Source organism: Lissotriton helveticus, chromosome 2_1 (assembly GCF_964261635.1).
Source record: "Lissotriton helveticus chromosome 2_1, aLisHel1.1, whole genome shotgun sequence".
Taxonomy (NCBI): Eukaryota; Metazoa; Chordata; class Amphibia; order Caudata; family Salamandridae; genus Lissotriton; species Lissotriton helveticus.
The window spans coordinates 98,754,677-98,770,707 of NC_136059.1; the positions used below are offsets into that span (position 1 = coordinate 98,754,677).

The 16,031-nt window shown below is 47.1% G+C and overlaps 1 protein-coding gene across 1 annotated transcript in view; it reads right to left on the reverse strand.

Annotated features, from left to right (window-relative positions):
- SPEF1 (sperm flagellar and cilia associated 1) overlaps positions 1-15,746 on the reverse strand; it is an 82,410-nt gene extending 66,664 nt beyond the window's left edge. The window contains exon 1 of the mRNA XM_078677196.1: positions 15,518-15,746. Within this exon, the coding sequence (XP_078533322.1) occupies positions 15,518-15,626 (109 nt within the window). The 5' untranslated portion in view covers positions 15,627-15,746. The remainder of the gene's footprint in view (positions 1-15,517) is intronic.
- Between the last annotated feature and the right edge of the window lie 285 nt (positions 15,747-16,031).

Genomic DNA, 16,031 nt, shown 5'->3' on the forward strand with positions numbered 1-16,031 from the left:
CTCATCTCTTTCCTCTTCAGCACCCTCTTTTCACTCTCTCACGGATGTACTTCCTTGCGCCTCTTTTGCCATCGCCCCATAGACACACCCACTCCCCTGTAAGTATTGCACTATATTTTGCTCGCCATGAAACCCCAGTTTGGACCCGGCCATATACAACTCAGTCTTGACCCTGCTCTCCATGGGAACAGTCCAGCCTGAACTGCCAGGCCAGGTCCTTCTGTCCGGGAAAGAAGCATCCTGGGACCGGTTTCGGGTATTACCTCTCATCAGCCAGGCTAGCTTGAATCCAGTGGCAAAGCAGCAAGAGACAGAAGTCTGGACATAACCTTGGCCACTTAGGGTGCACATGCCATCTATGCCCTGGTGAAAACGTAAGAACATGTAGAGGGCACAGGAGTGGTCGTACTCACCCTTCCGGTCCACCGCTGACTTGGTCAGTTTGTTGTGGAGGGAAGTCGAGCACAGGAACACACCGGAAGTGACTAGACTTCCGCTGTGCATCCTGCACCAGTCAGGGGCCCGGCACTATATAAAGCAGCAGAAGCCCGCTCTCCAAGCTGAATGAGAGTAAGGAGACGCGCGCAGCGCTTTGATTGTATTTTTTGTGACCAAGCAGTGTGGCATCTGTAATTTTTAAACTTGTATGTTTCACTTGCCGATATTTTTTAAATCACTCACCATCGCTTCCCCAGTCCACCGCTGACTTGGTCAGTTTGTTGTGGAGGGAAGTCGAGCACAGGAACACACCTGAAGTGACTAGACTTCCGCTGTGCATCCTGCACCAGTCAGACGGGCCCTTAGAAGCTAAAAGGATGTCATCCCATGCGCGCAGCAGACGCCCGCAGCGGGCGCGCTCTCAACGAGCCGAAGACGCTCCCAAGACAAGCCCGTCTGCGCCCGTCCGCGCCAGTATGTCGCCTCTCGCCAGGGATCCTGGCCGGGAGGGGAGGGATAGTATTGTCTATACTAGGGATGTTCTATTGGGTCTTAATATGTCATCAGCCTCATGTACAAGGATATCCTTACAACATCTGAGGGGATGCTCAAAATGTACCTGTGGACATACCCTTCCTAAACCTATGACACTTCAGTCTCTGACGACCACCTGCCCTCAACAACAAATTCTGGTAGCACAGCTTAATATTAGATCTTTGGCAAAACATCACATGGAAGTTCATGAATTACTCAAGAAACACTCTTTAGACATCTTGTTCCTCACGGAGACCTGGTTGCAAGAGGACATGAACTCTGTCATCAACTTACCCACTCCAGCAGGATATTCTACCCACCTGCTGAATAGGCAATCTAGGGGTGGAGGTATCGCGGTGATGGCTAAAACTCAATACTCATGCCTGTTCACTAAATTGGACATCGAGGGAAGCAAATGTGCTCGCTATAACATCAAGATAAATCCCCATTTAACCTTATCGGGGATCTTGATATATAGACCCCCGGGACAGGATAGCAGCTTCATCAAAGCTCTCCTTGAAACTGTCTGCTCTTTGGTAATTGGAACAGCTAATTTTAACATCTTCGGGGATCTAAACATCCATTTCGACCTCATAATGGATAAAAAGATATGGGGCCTACTAGCAGATCTTGCCGCATTCCAACTCGACCAGCTAGTTAGAGGCCCTACTCACAGAGTAGGCCATCTTTTAGACCCCATTTTATCTAACCTAGAGGGTGCGTCGGTAGAGGTACCTATTCCAATGCCCTGGACCGACCATATGCTAGTGATCATGTCGGTACCTATTCACGGCACACCTAACACGAGCCAGGCCCAACGGGTGCTGATGCGCCCTCGGCGGAAGCTACGACTCGAAGACTTCTATGCGTTGCTTAAAGATGTCCCTCCCAAAGTCGGCGACAACACTGAACAGGGTTATGAGAATTTTTGTAATTGGATTACCCAGGCTCTAGATGCACTGATCCCGATAGACTGGATCAGGGCTCGTTCCCATGAATCCAGCCCTTGGTGTAACGAGGCGCTTACCATCCTCAGGAAAGAATGCAAAGTTGCTGAGCGCAAATGGAGAAAGACCTACAACCCTGTGCTCAAGACCCAATACATTCTCGTCCAAAAAAACTATCATAGAAACATCTGTAGGTCGCGAGCTGCATACTATGCCAACGAGATTAGTATTAGTCAGAATCCTTCTAAAACGATTTAAAAAATTTTAAAGGATCTCAGCGCTAAAAAAGCTGTCAAGGAGACAACTGCCTCCTATACTCACTGTGAGAATCTGGCCTCCTTTTTCATAGATAAAGTGCGGAAGATATATGACTCTTTTCCAGCCACACCATGTGTTACTTCTTCTACCACTGTACCAAACTGTGGATTTCTTTTTCCACAACCACGGACCTACTGCTCCATTGTCCAGGAGGGAGCTGAGGGCGGTCGGTGCTGCCTGCGCTGCCTGTTGCCTGCTCCCGCCGCTGCCTCTCGCCGGACCCGCTTCGCGGGTCCCGCTTCGCGGCAAGGAGCAGCCTGCAGGGCTTTCAGGTGTGTGGGCTTTGTGTCCGGCGGGGCTGCGAGCTACAGCGGGGGACTCCAAGTTCCAGGAGCCCCCGCGTGCCCGTGGTCATCTGGGCTGCTCTCCCTGCCGGCTCCGCCTCCACCAGGACGAATAAAGCGGCGTCCCTCTTCAGATCCAGCGGATTTCTTTTTCCACAACCACGGACCTACTGCTCCATTGTCCAGGAGGGAGCTGAGGGCGGTCGGTGCTGCCTGCGCTGCCTGTTGCCTGCTCCCGCCGCTGCCTCTCGCCGGACCCGCTTCGCGGGTCCCGCTTCGCGGCAAGGAGCAGCCTGCAGGGCTTTCAGGTGTGTGGGCTTTGTGTCCGGCGGGGCTGCGAGCTACAGCGGGGGACTCCAAGTTCCAGGAGCCCCCGCGTGCCCGTGGTCATCTGGGCTGCTCTCCCTGCCGGCTCCGCCCCCAGAGGCCTATCAGCTAGCAACAAAAGAGGAGCGTCATCCCCGCTGCGCGGGAGCGCGCGGGAGAAGCCCGGGACAAGGGCGGGACCGTTTGAGGCCATTCGAGGACAGAGAGGACTGGCCTGGCCCACCCCCCTTGGCTCTTCGCAAGGTGATCGTCCCTGGGCATTGACTCTAGTGAGTACCATATAGAATATAGAAAACTGCCACTATTATGTGTACCCGGGGGAGTCGCAGCAAGACCGCGCTGGGTCTAACCAAGCCAAAAGGCACCTTGGACACTTTCCTCGTAAAAACAAACTTGGCAATAGATGCCGAAATCTTAAAAATGCAGAAGAGGGTCTCCATTGAGTTAGATGCTGCACGCAGACTTTCCCAAACATTTGCTAACTCTAAAAAATCCTCCTTGGGAAATATCGCGTCTGCTGCATCTCCCCAACGGGTGGAACGTCCGCCTCCTTTATTGATCTCTGCCGATGTCCATCATTCCCCCTTTCCTCCCTCTCCTCCAGCATTAGATTCTTCATTTATTTTCTCCCCCATGACTGTCCAACCTAGAGAAAGTGACCCATCTATTGATCAGGGAAACCCCTTCACCCTCCCGGTTATAACTGCTCCCTCTTTTTCTGTACCAAAAAGTACAAACCCAGGTCGCCAAGCACCGAGAAAGAAAAACAATGTAAAATCTGCCTATGCTCGTAAAAAAGCTAAAGTTGCAAGGCAGCAGTTTTTCAACCATAGAAGACGATTACCCAATGTAGGGGACCATAAACCAACATTACCCCCAGCTATCCACCAAATAGGGGGGAAAAGTAACCTCACTATGGCTCCTGTGGTAGAAAATCCCATTACCCCAGCAGAAAATCCAACACTGGGAGGATTAAACGAGATAGCTAGGAACGAGGACAAAGCGGGTGATGATGAAGATTTTCTTCAGACAGTCTGGGTCACCTTAAAACAACTACTGACACCGTTTGAACTCAGACTGTCACGCATTGAGAGTCACTTACTCGAGATGGATAAAACGTTAGTATCCCTGGCCACGCTTAGCTTAAAACAGCTGGAAGCCGCACATCCCCATATCAACGATAGCCAACCCCTGGTTAGAAAGTCCGACATCCAACCTGTTCCAGCCTCTAACACTGGCACTAAAACAGCTACAGCGCCTAAGGAGGCTTCTTCAGCCCCCTTGACTCTTCCTGCACCCGTTCTACCCCCGTCATCCAAGCCGACCCCGATCCCCAAACCGAGGACGCTGGCAAATGTTGCGGCCAACCCCCCAAAAACTGAGGAAAAACCCCCTATTAAACTTCTTCAGCCCAAACCCCCTCCCAGAGCCGAGCAGAAGGCGAATAATCCCATCACTCCCCTCCTAGGGTGCACACCAAATTTACACCCGAATTACCAGAACTTCCGCGGAGGTTACATTGATCTTCCCCCTGAGGCTGGGCCCTATGTGGTTATCCTGGCAGGGGTACCACCACTTGCCCTGGATATTGTTGAAACCCAGTGGTCCTTAAAAAATAAAGTGATCCACTGGTTTAATAATAATAGGCAGATTCCTTTCCCTAATAGGAGCAGGATACTAATGGTCAGGAGAGTCCCTTGGGTGGGCCGTACCCACAAATCGATATCAGGAGACTGTATCGTGGTGTCTTTTGCAGACCCTCATACAGCCCACCTCATTTCCACATGGGACCAATATGTGACTGAACAGATCATTGTCACCAAACCCCTAACCTTTTTCTACCCTCCAAAACAGCTAGTAGAGTACCCTGGGACTTGGACCACTATCCACAATCACAGACGGAAGGGCCAGATGCAGGGATGGCAAAACGCCAATGATGGGTGGGAAGGTATACATACCATGAATAGGTTTGGATGCTTAGATCAGGTGGACTGACTGGGAACAGTAGATCAAACACCCCGATCAAGCGATCAGAACCACGTAATGATTACCACTAATAGCCACTCATCACCACCCATAGCCAAGCACCTGACCCATTCGATGGTGGTTCCACCCACCCCTGTCCAGTACCCGTCCCCTGTGCAAGTTATACAACACCTAGACAGGGCACATTTTCAAGATCAGGTAGAGTTAATAGAGAGTGAGGGCCACATACATCAGGTAGATAGCGAACCGAAACATTCACTTTTGTCCTGGAATGTAGCAGGACTAGGCAATAAGATCAAGCATCCACTCTGGTTGGAGACGGTTCACAAGCATAGCATACTTTGCCTGCAAGAAACCTGGCTGGTGGAACAAAGGCATATCCTGGGGTACCGTACGTTCCATACACCTGCTGTTCCTGCCACTCAGGGCCGCAATAAAGGGGGTCTGTGTATATACGTTTCGAATGTGGGGGACATAAAAGTGTATAACTTCCACTCAAACCAATACTTTCAAATTCTTTCTTTTAAATGGGGCTCTACACAAAAGGTTTTACTGGTGAATTTCTATAATAATATGCCACTTAACGAGATGGAATTCATCTTAAACAAAATGCTTAGTCGCATCCATAAAGCAAGAGATCAAAATGCGGGAGACCATACAATTATCTGGGTGGGAGATTTTAATTGTGCAGTCTGCCCACTTTCTGAGTTAGGTTTGTGCGGCCTTGCAGATCGTGAGGAGGACGGTCCTTTTCACTTCGCACACACCAAATTGGGGTGTCTCCTTAACAGTATTATGTTTGCCTTTGACCTCACTTTCGTTAATCAGGCATGCTCTCCCCCAGTGCCCTTTGCCCCAACATATAATGGAAGAGGTTGTGAATCCACAATCGACTTTGCACTGATATCCCCCACCGCGCCCAACTTTATAACCTCTTGGGAGATAGGGAAAGATCCAATGAGTGATCATTACCCTATTACCTTTGGGGTTAGGCTCTTAGTGGAGAAATTAAAGGAACCTAGTGGCCCACAATATCCATTCGAGGTTTCCTTAGCAAAGATAAATGGATATGTGGTAAAGTGGGAGAATTTAAACCCCAGCATTTTCTTCCACAAATTAATCTCATCCTGCCTTGAAGACATATTTGTATGCTTAGAAGTAGACGCGGAACCTAAGGCGATTATGGCAGCTTTCGCCAATATACAGGAATACATAAAAGGGGTTTTAACCAAGAGCCATAACAGGAAGGGGAGACGTGCATCCAGGTGGTTTGATTCTAGGTGCACAGCCGCCCTAAAGAACTTGAAGAAAGTTTTGAACACCGTCCCGAAAAATAGGCCCCAAATCTCTGAGGCTAGACGAGAATACAAGAGAGAAATTAACCTCAGGAAAGCAACCATAAAAAAGGAGGCCTGGGAAGCACTGGGAGAAGCTGCCAGGAATAAAGACACCAACCTTTTCTGGAAAGTGATTAGATCAGTATACAACCCAAAGCATACTGATAACTGCATAGATGTAGCAATTACAGCAGAGCTTTGGGTTGAACATTACGGGAAACTCTACACTGATAGACAGGGGAACAGCACGAATCAAGAAAAGGCACTTTTAACACCGAAGAAACCCATGCGGGACTTCCAGCAAAGTGATCCCCTACCCTCGTCATACCCAATTGACTTGGTCTTCACCATCCTAGAGGTTGATAGTGCAATCAGGGAATGTCCTTCAGGGAAAGCTCCTGGTCCGGATCACACACCAGTGGATGCCTACAAAACAAACTTGGAATTTTGGGCCCCGCTTTTAACGAACGTTTTGAATATGGGAAATAAATGCGGCTTAATTAAGACCTGGTCAGATGCCATTGTAGTTCCCATTTTCAAAAAGGGAAACAGGGACGACCCGGCCTGCTACCGTCCCATATCCTTATTAGACGGCCTCATGAAAATTGCAGGAAGGATCGTTCTAAAGAGGATCCAGCATTGGGAGGTAGAACATAAGGTTATTTCGGAACTCCAATATGGATTCCGAAAGGGACTGGGAACCCAAGAGCAATGCCTAAATCTGTCCTTACTAATGTCCAAATACTCTGAGGCTAAAAAAGGGGATCTTTTTGTTACATTTGTTGACCTTAGCTCAGCTTTTGATTGTGTTGATCATCGGCAGCTTTGGTCAACTTTGGAGAACATTGGGGTGGATCCCACAATAGTGGTTTTTATCAAAGAACTTTACAGAGAGGCTGGTGCAAGGGTTAGGTTTGGGACCCAGGGGCAGTGCACACAGAAATTCCCTATAAATAGAGGGGTTAGGCAAGGGTGCATACTCGCGCCCCTTCTATTTAGTTTTTATATTAATTCAGTTGTAGAAGACCTAACAAATCTCCAGAATGACTACCCAGCTATCAATGGTAGGCCTGTTCCCATCCTATTATATGCCGATGACGCGGCTATTATGTCTAGGACTAGGGTAGGGTTGCAGAGAGCGGTAACAGAATTTTCGTCCTACATGGGGAAAAGAAATTTGAAAGTGAACATCTCAAAAACTTTCTCCATGCCGTGCACCCTAAAGAGTATAAGGCCACAATGCTCGATATACCTTGACGAGCAAAAAATCGAGACTACAGACACTTTTTGCTATCTGGGTGTCGTTTTTGAGAGAAAAGGAGCCTGGAAACATGCAGTAACGGCTAGGAGGCTTGCCTTTACCCGTGCTATTGGTGCCCTGAGAACTTTTGCAGCAAAAATTGGGGGCAAACCGACTGCCGAGATGATACAGATTTACCAAGCAAAGTGTATAGCGACAGTCACCTATGGAGCAGGCTTATGGGGCTTTGAAGATGTGTCCTCCCTCCAAATTTGCGAAAATCACTTTATCCGCTACTTATTGGGGGTGAGCAAATCTACTTCAATCTTCATTACTCACATTGAGATTGGCCTCAAATACCTTAGCGACCTTATAAAGCTATCACCATGCTTGCTCTGGCACAAAATTTGGTCCACTAGGGAATGCCAACTTAACAGAGAACTAATCAGGGATTGCATGAGCTTGGATGCCGCAGCCAAAATTAAATGGTTGCGACACGTCCGGTTGATGTTTGCCCAGGTTGGCTGTCCGGAATATTATGATGACCCAGAGTCCCTTGAAAATCTGTCCAGGTCGTCTCTTAAAAAACTTTTACTTGCCCACTTGGAGGGACTCAGATGGGATGCAGTGCGACTCAAAAACACTATCCTGAGTTACCAAAGAATTACTCCCACCGAAGGTTTGCAATTGTATCTCAGGACGGAAACGGCACCTTACCCTCGTATGCTTCTCACCAGGCTGCGCCTAGGTACCTTCTTTCGTATGGTCACCCTCCCTAAACAAAATGATTGGACTGCCCCAAACCTCATTTGCCCATGCGACGATCACTCATCACAAAGTAATATTCATATTATGTTCTTTTGCAACCTGTATTCTGCCCCAAGGAAATTGTATTTATTACCTCTTTTAAAACAATGGGGCTTAAGAACATGCAAAGACGCTTACCTTAAATTACTTTTGTTAGATGAGGCGTATGTCATCTTTGTTGTTTCACGTTTTTTAATTTCAGTAATGAAATATAGAAATTCCATGATGTAACTTGTACATGTTTTAACCTTTTCTTATGTTTTTACATGAGGTTAATTGCTGCAATTTCATTATTGAATCTTTTTTAACTGGAAAACTGTTTCATAGAATCTCACAAAAACTTCGTTGGGGTAATCTTTTTAAATTTGTTGTATGAAATGTACTTGTATGCTTTTATGATTTTATCAAACAAATCGAATAAAGTTAAATTTTTTTTTTTTTTTTTTTTTAAACTCACAAACTCATGAACATACCTGACCTAAGCTAAGAGGAATTTTTCAAACTCTCTGGGAAAATCAAATCGGGCTCAGCTGCGGACCCTCTTAAACCCGCGCAATTCAGAGCAGCAGATAGGCTGGTGCTTAACCCCCTTCTAGATATTATAAATTCTTCATTTACAATGGCCACAATACCCACCAGATGGAAGCAGGCGTGGGTATCCCCCATTATTAAAAAATCTACACTGGACCCCACTATGCCCGAGAATTTCAGGCCCATTTCACTGCTCCCTTGGCCTGCCAAGGTGGCCGAGTCCCACGTCAATAGCATCCTGACAAAATTCCTTAGCTCCAATAGCACTCTGGACGCCTCCCAGCATGGCTTCCGTGCGGGCCATAGCACCGAAAAGGCACTCCTGAGTGTGGCGAAACACCTTCGGACCATTCTGGACTCCGGCCAGACGGTAGCATTGATTCTATGAGATCTCAGTGCTGCCTTCGATACGGTTTCACACGAGGTTCTGCTACTTCGGTTGGAGGAGGCAGGGATTATGGGGCAGGCTCTAGACTGGTTCAAGGCATTCCTGACTGGAAGATCCCTTCGGGTCTCCAGCCCTCCGTTCCTTTCCAAAGAACGTTTAATCGAACAGGGAGTGCCTCAGGGATCTGCGCTCAGTCCGACGTTATTCAATATATACGTCCAACCACTGGCGGAGGTCGCCAAACAATGGGAGCTATCAATAGTCTCATACGCGGACGACACTCAGTTAGTGGTGCTGTTGAGTGACGAGTCCGGACTAAACGCGCAGAACTTTAACTGGGGCCTAACAGCAGTAACCAACTGGATGACAGCTAACTACCTCCAGCTAAATGCTGGCAAGACCGAAGTCTTGCTGGTAGGTAAGGAGGCCAAGGCATGGGGAGACAATTGGTGGCCTGAGATTCTCGGCAATCCCCCTGAGCCTAAAAGTTAGGTAAACAATCTTGGAGTTTGGATTGATTCATCTCTTAATTTTATCCATCACACTAAAATGATTGCCGCCACGTGTTTTGGGATCCTTTGGAACCTGAAGCCGATTTTAAAGTTCGTTGATCCCCGCACTCGACAGCTCGTGGTACAGTCTGCCATTCTTTCGCGGCTGGACTATGCGAACTCCCTATTTTTGGGGGTCAATCAGGCGGAGAGGGGAAGGCTGGAAAGTGTGCAAAATGCAGCGGCTAGAGCCTTGACCGGGCTCCCCCGCTGTCACGCGGTTGTGAGCACCCTCACCAAACTCCACTAGCTCCCGGTGGAGAAGAGGATCCAATTTAAGACTTTATGCCTTGTATTTAAAATCTTAAAAACCGCCTCGCCACCCATGCTCTATCCCCTCTTGACCGCGTACATTCCTCGGCGGACACTACGTTCAGAAGGCCAGAACCTAGTAGTGGTCCCTCGTATAAAGCTAGCTCGGATGGGAGGACGCTCCTTCCGGTATCTCTCGGCAAAACTCTGGAACGCCCTTCCACCCCAAATTCGCAACTTAAATGACCTTCTGTTATTTAGGAAGGCCGTCAAGACTCATCTTTTCCACTAGACTGCTTTGTTATGTTATTAAAACATTATTCCATCTGCTGTGGCCGACTTTTCTGCCTCTCTTAGAAGCGCCGGGACGCCCCTTAGCTGGGGCAGCTGCGCGCTATATAAGAATATATAACATAACATAACATAACAGATCAATTAAGCAAGTGCAGGGGAGAGCGGTCACTTGTGTATTGTCACCGCTGAAACTTGATGTTCTAGTACTAGGTTAAAAATGCAGGGCTGCACTGGGCACCTCACTCAATAATGCACACAGCAAAGAAAGCAGTAAATGTCAAGGCTCACAGGCCCAGCCTCCTCCCTGTGGCACAAGCCGTATCTGTGTACCCATCTGCAGTGAGCTGAAATGTGTAACCCATCTCTTATTAATGTGCTGTGTAGAACAACAGCTTCTGAACTTTCACTGCTGGAGCTACAGAAGCAGAGGATGTGGTGTAAGGGCAGAGCTGCTGACTTTGAAACACAGGATTCAGGCTGGAGTCACTGCTTCGGCTCAACATCCTGTGATTCTGGGCAAATCACTTAATCTCTCTGTGCCTACCAAAAATGAATGTATCCTTGTGTAATGTAACTAGTGCTCATGTATATTGCACCAACACCTTCGGGCCGAGTTTGCACTGTATAAAACTGCAAAAAAAATAGGTGTCGTGGTCAAGGGCAGGTACTTACAGGGCACACAACACATAAATGTGGTCCTTGGACCAAGAGGGGTTTTCCAGCTCTTGACTTGTAGTGTGCCTGTGGGATCTCGAGAAGAACCCAGTCGATGAGCGGTAGAAACATTCACAGGTGTAGAGCACTAGCACAGAGACGGAAGAAGGGGGTCTTCCAATGGTGGCCGGCAGTGTCTGCAAGGCCACTCCGTTATCCCCGGTAGCCAGATGAGTGAATCATAAATACGAGGGACATCTTCCTGCACAAAAACAATCCTCTGACGCATTTTCCTCTTTCTTTGTGTGCTGCAGAACGCAGCAAGCACAGAAAGCGGAAGTAACGAGGAGAAATAAAGATAATTATCCTCGTTACACCTCACCTGGGGAGGCGTAGCATTTTGACGCATTCCCAGTTTTACAACTGATAGTAAATCCGGGAATGCGCCAAAATCCATGGGTGGATGTGTGGGAACACCCATGCCCCACTCATGAAACTCCTCGCTGGGGCGGAGTAATGAATGCAATGATTTGCGCTGCGTTGCGTTACTCTAGCTTTATCAAGCCCCGCAAGGCCACACAAGGCAGCATTGCGTGGCCTGATAACTCTAACTTAGTAGTTGTGTTGTCCTTGTGCCCCATTTCATAGTGCAAGGGCGACATTACTATTTGACGAATCTGGCCCTAAATTTGTGATTAACCAGGTGGATTGTATCGGCAATCCTGTAGTCTGCCTAAGCCCAAATATTTTGAGAGATCGAGTTTCTCAATTGAGGTGTGCTAGAGGGGAAACATCCTTTACAACACGACTTTTACAACGCACTACCATTACGACGCAACTATTACAACGCAAGTCATTACAATGACTTGCGCTGGAGGGCGCTCTAGGATAGGGAATAGTTTAATTACTATCCAACACCTTCCCTACTATCCACGGGGACTGGAGTTGGAATAGTAAATTAAACTATTCACTATCCAGCGCCCCCCAACGCAAGTCGTTGTAACGACTTGTGTTGTAAAAGTTGCGTCGTAATGGCATGCGTTGTAAAAGCATGTGTTGTAATGTCATACATCCGTGCTAGAGCGTGTTTAGGCCTCTTAGGAGGGGAATGCTTTGAACTCTACATGACTGGACCCTTGCAGGGAAGGATCCCTTTGGGATGGGATAGGCCACTGATGAAGCCACAGAGTTGATAAGTTGAACATTATATCCCGACTGAGTCACCGACGATTGTTCCCCTTTTCAGTATTGGCTTCTCCAAGTGACAGATTGGACCAGAACCGATGAGGAGATTGTACCTAGATGGGTTGGCATGGAGGGCCACAACACATCTTCCAACCCTTTGAGTGGGTCTGTGAACTAGTTAGTCTCCTTCCATCGTCTAAGGTTAGTAAGTGTTCCTACATGGGGCTGGCCAGTTCCCTGGAGATCTGCCTGGCATCCTGTAGAGATGGGATCTTGGGGTAGTATTCTTCACAGCCTAATCCTGGTGTAGCTTGTTAGAGAGAGAATGGCAGAGTCACCCATCTCTAAAGGCCCACAGGAACTGTGCTGTCCAGCCACAAAGTTACCGTCCTCTTTCTCCTACACCAGGGGTGTGTTTAGGAATGTTTTATGAAGCAGAAGACAGGGCAGCCTTGACACTGGCTCACTGACACAACTTCGGAAACAAAAATAGAGTGTGGACAGAATATTGTGTCAAAGATATTAAGGACCAAAATATCGAGAAGGTAAGTGTAAATAGGTAAGTATAGATTTACTATTCTTAAATCCATACCTAAGTACCATGAAGATCTATAAATCACCAAGGTACATATATGTGTAGTTATCTATAGTTAAACTTTGCTTACCTATAGAAAATTACCTTCACAATATATTTGACCTCAATATTCTTGACACGATGTTTGGTTCCACTTCATTTTTGTTTCCAATATGCTGTTTACACAGCGTTGGGTTCCTCACATGAGACACGGCGTGAGTATCGCAGGTGATACCCTGACCCAGAACAGTATTCCTGTAACACATGTAACATGTGTAAAAGGTGCCAGGCCATGAATGGGTGTGTTTCTTATCTGTTTGCATATGTTGTGTGACTCCAGGCTGGTTCCAGAGAGCCAGTCAGTGTCTTCATCGCACACCCACAAAAAGGAATCCTTGTGTAAATGTCCTCCAAGGGGACCACCAACCACTCTCTCTTGCAGGGCCAGACTGGAAACCAAAACCGGCCCTGGCAAAGTGCTCGGCCGGCTCCCCCACCCCGAGGGGGGGTTGGGGGTGCGACCGCGCTCTTTGCCAGGGTCGGTTTTCGGTCGATTTCGTTACAGGGCCGTTTGCTCTGTAACAAAAATGGCCCCAGGGGCCCAAAACCGGCCCCCACCCTTGCGGCGCACCGGGGGATTGCCCAGTGCCCGCAACGGCCAGTCCGGGCCTGCTCTCTTGTGTAACACCAATACACCAATTACAGTACACATTTTTGCTTCTTAACAAAAAGTATGGGAACTATGATGCTGCTTGCGGTGGGGGCGATATCAGTAAGGTTTGGAACGGGGTCAAAGGTGTTGCTAAAAACAGCATTTCCTTAACGTTTTTTGGTCTTTCGCCTTTGGTTAACTACATATAAAATAACACACAGCATAAATGAAAAAATATAAAAAGTTGTTAGTAATCAGTGGGAAATGCACTCTAGTAGTTAATGCACTGCAGATGTGTGTGTGTGTAACCAGAGAGCCACAGAACTGAATCTTGGTTGGTGCAGTGGAAAACATTGACTTGCATATTTTTTGTGCTACGAGGTATCAGCCTGTGACAGAAAGCACTGTAAACAAGTAAGTCATGATTTAAAACTTGCATTTCACACAGTATATTGCTACAGTTGCTACAAAATGTGCAAAAAGATTTAGGATAAAATGGTGCTACCAAAATATAGACTTTAGTAATACCCAGAATACACATAGTGCTTTTTTTTTTATAGAACTTTAAAGCACACACTTCACAGCTCAGCTGGAAACCCCCTCGCACTACCACTCAAAAAGAATAATTCTTTGTCATCACAAAGCTTCAAGTGATTCCTTCAATTAAAGCAAGTACAGCTTCCAGGCACCCTTTACATTTGCAGATTGACCAGTTGTGTATATTTGCATTTTTTTCAGGTGTACAGGCACCCTGGCAAGAAGGCTTGTTTATTGTGTAGCCTCCTGCCCGCCTTCCGTTGCACACTGCCTTACACTTCCTCGGCTGAAGCATTTAAACTACGCCCACTACGACCTCTGTCTGGGAAGCCCAAAGCATCTCCACAGACAAAACAGCCTGCATCTACCAAGGTGACTGACTTTATCCCAGCCACTCCGACTTCTGCTGATTTCTCTTGGTGCGCATTCGCCCTCTAGTGGACACTTACAATAACAGTCTGTGTGTAATGCAGACTGATATGCAAGTGGTTAGTGGCTTGCGATTCCAAACAGGTTTTATTTTTATTGCTGCTTTTGAACGTTTTGTTGTATATTTAACCCAAACCGCCCAAATAGATCATTAGCTTCCAGAACATTCTTCTCTGTTTTTCTACAGGAAGTACCTTTGCTCTTATTTATTAAAACTCGGATTGTTTAGCTTCTAACTGTGTTGTTAATTGAACCCTGCTACACACTCACCGTCTATCTCCAAAGAGGTGCGGGTGGGGTTGGAAGGGAGAGTGGGAGGGGGTAGATCTGGCTATAAAGTCCCCACAGACTTAAAGTCTCACTGACCCCTCCCCCCCCTCCCTGTGTTTGTTTACCTTGGCAGGTGTGCTAAGTCAAGTGTACCAAATTCCATTCTTTGTGAGTGCCTTGAGTGTCAGGCATTGGGGCATTGTTCACACGAGAGCCCGTAGGTATGTAAGTTTGGTAAGACTTCCATGCCAACGTGACATCCTGCCTGACACCACTTCTACCCCCTACATATTTATATATACCTTATATTTTTTCCAAAAGTTTCTAGCACCGTCTGTAGACATCAATGGGACACAACGCGCACACAATACCAGTGAATTCGAGTAACATGTGGATTTGTAAAGCACGTTCACCTGAAGGCATCTTGGCACTGAATAACAGATGTCATTTTATCGACCTCAGATGGATGAAAGGCTGATGACCCTCCGGGATATGAACCTGTGACCATGAGGTCAAAAATTGGCCGCTGCAGTGGACGTATTAGTCCACTGCGCCACCAGAGACGAAGGTCGCAACAACAAGGTGTTAAATTACTCTTCATTCAACAGTGATGTAACTGGATCTAACCTCACAATTCACAGGCATAAAAAGGGGGCGGGGCAGGCACAGAAAATAACTGCGCAACAAATATTACTGTATTACAAAGTTAACTGAATACTGTATTAACTGTTGCGCAGATATTTTGTCAGATGAATAGTGACTGTCTTTTAGCACTACCTAACATATGTATTAATATTACATATTAATAATACATATTTCAGGTAGTGCCAAAAGACAGCCACTGTTCATCTAACAAACGCGAGGACCAGATATACCAAAAATAAGTGTGAAGCAGCAGTTACAGATGAGTATTTTAGATTTCCCCTCTCACTAAAAGCAGCGTGTTTTTCAGCTCCGGATAGTTATAAAGGGTTGTACAGACCTCCGTCGCTGAAGTCCCTCGCGATGTTCTTCTTCGGTCGCGACAGAGGGATGTCGTCGACCCAGGCGTACAGGTCGTGCAGCGTTTCCTCATCGAACTGGGCTGACATTCTAGCGTTCGAGGCGCTACAATCCGCGAAAAGTGTCTTACGGGCCGAGTTTGTAAATAATGTTGATAATATAAACAAAATACCTTATGCTAGCCATGCACAACAAGGAGCAAAGTTAAATGAAAATAAGTTCAATGAAAATCCCCTGGTCCCCCGGTGACAGGCTCACTCGATAGACGCAGCTATCTGCTGCAGGCAGCATGAATCCATATTGTTTGATATCTCCATGGCAACTGTTCATGAGCCGCGTCAGTGTGCAGGAAGTGCGAGGGGCGCATGGGAATTGTAGTCTCGCTCACATTCCATTATTTTCAAATTACTTTTAAAATAGGTCACGTGCCAATCAAGAAATTATAGGGGAGGCGTAATTACAGAAGAGTAGATTGTTACCCCACCTGCCTAACA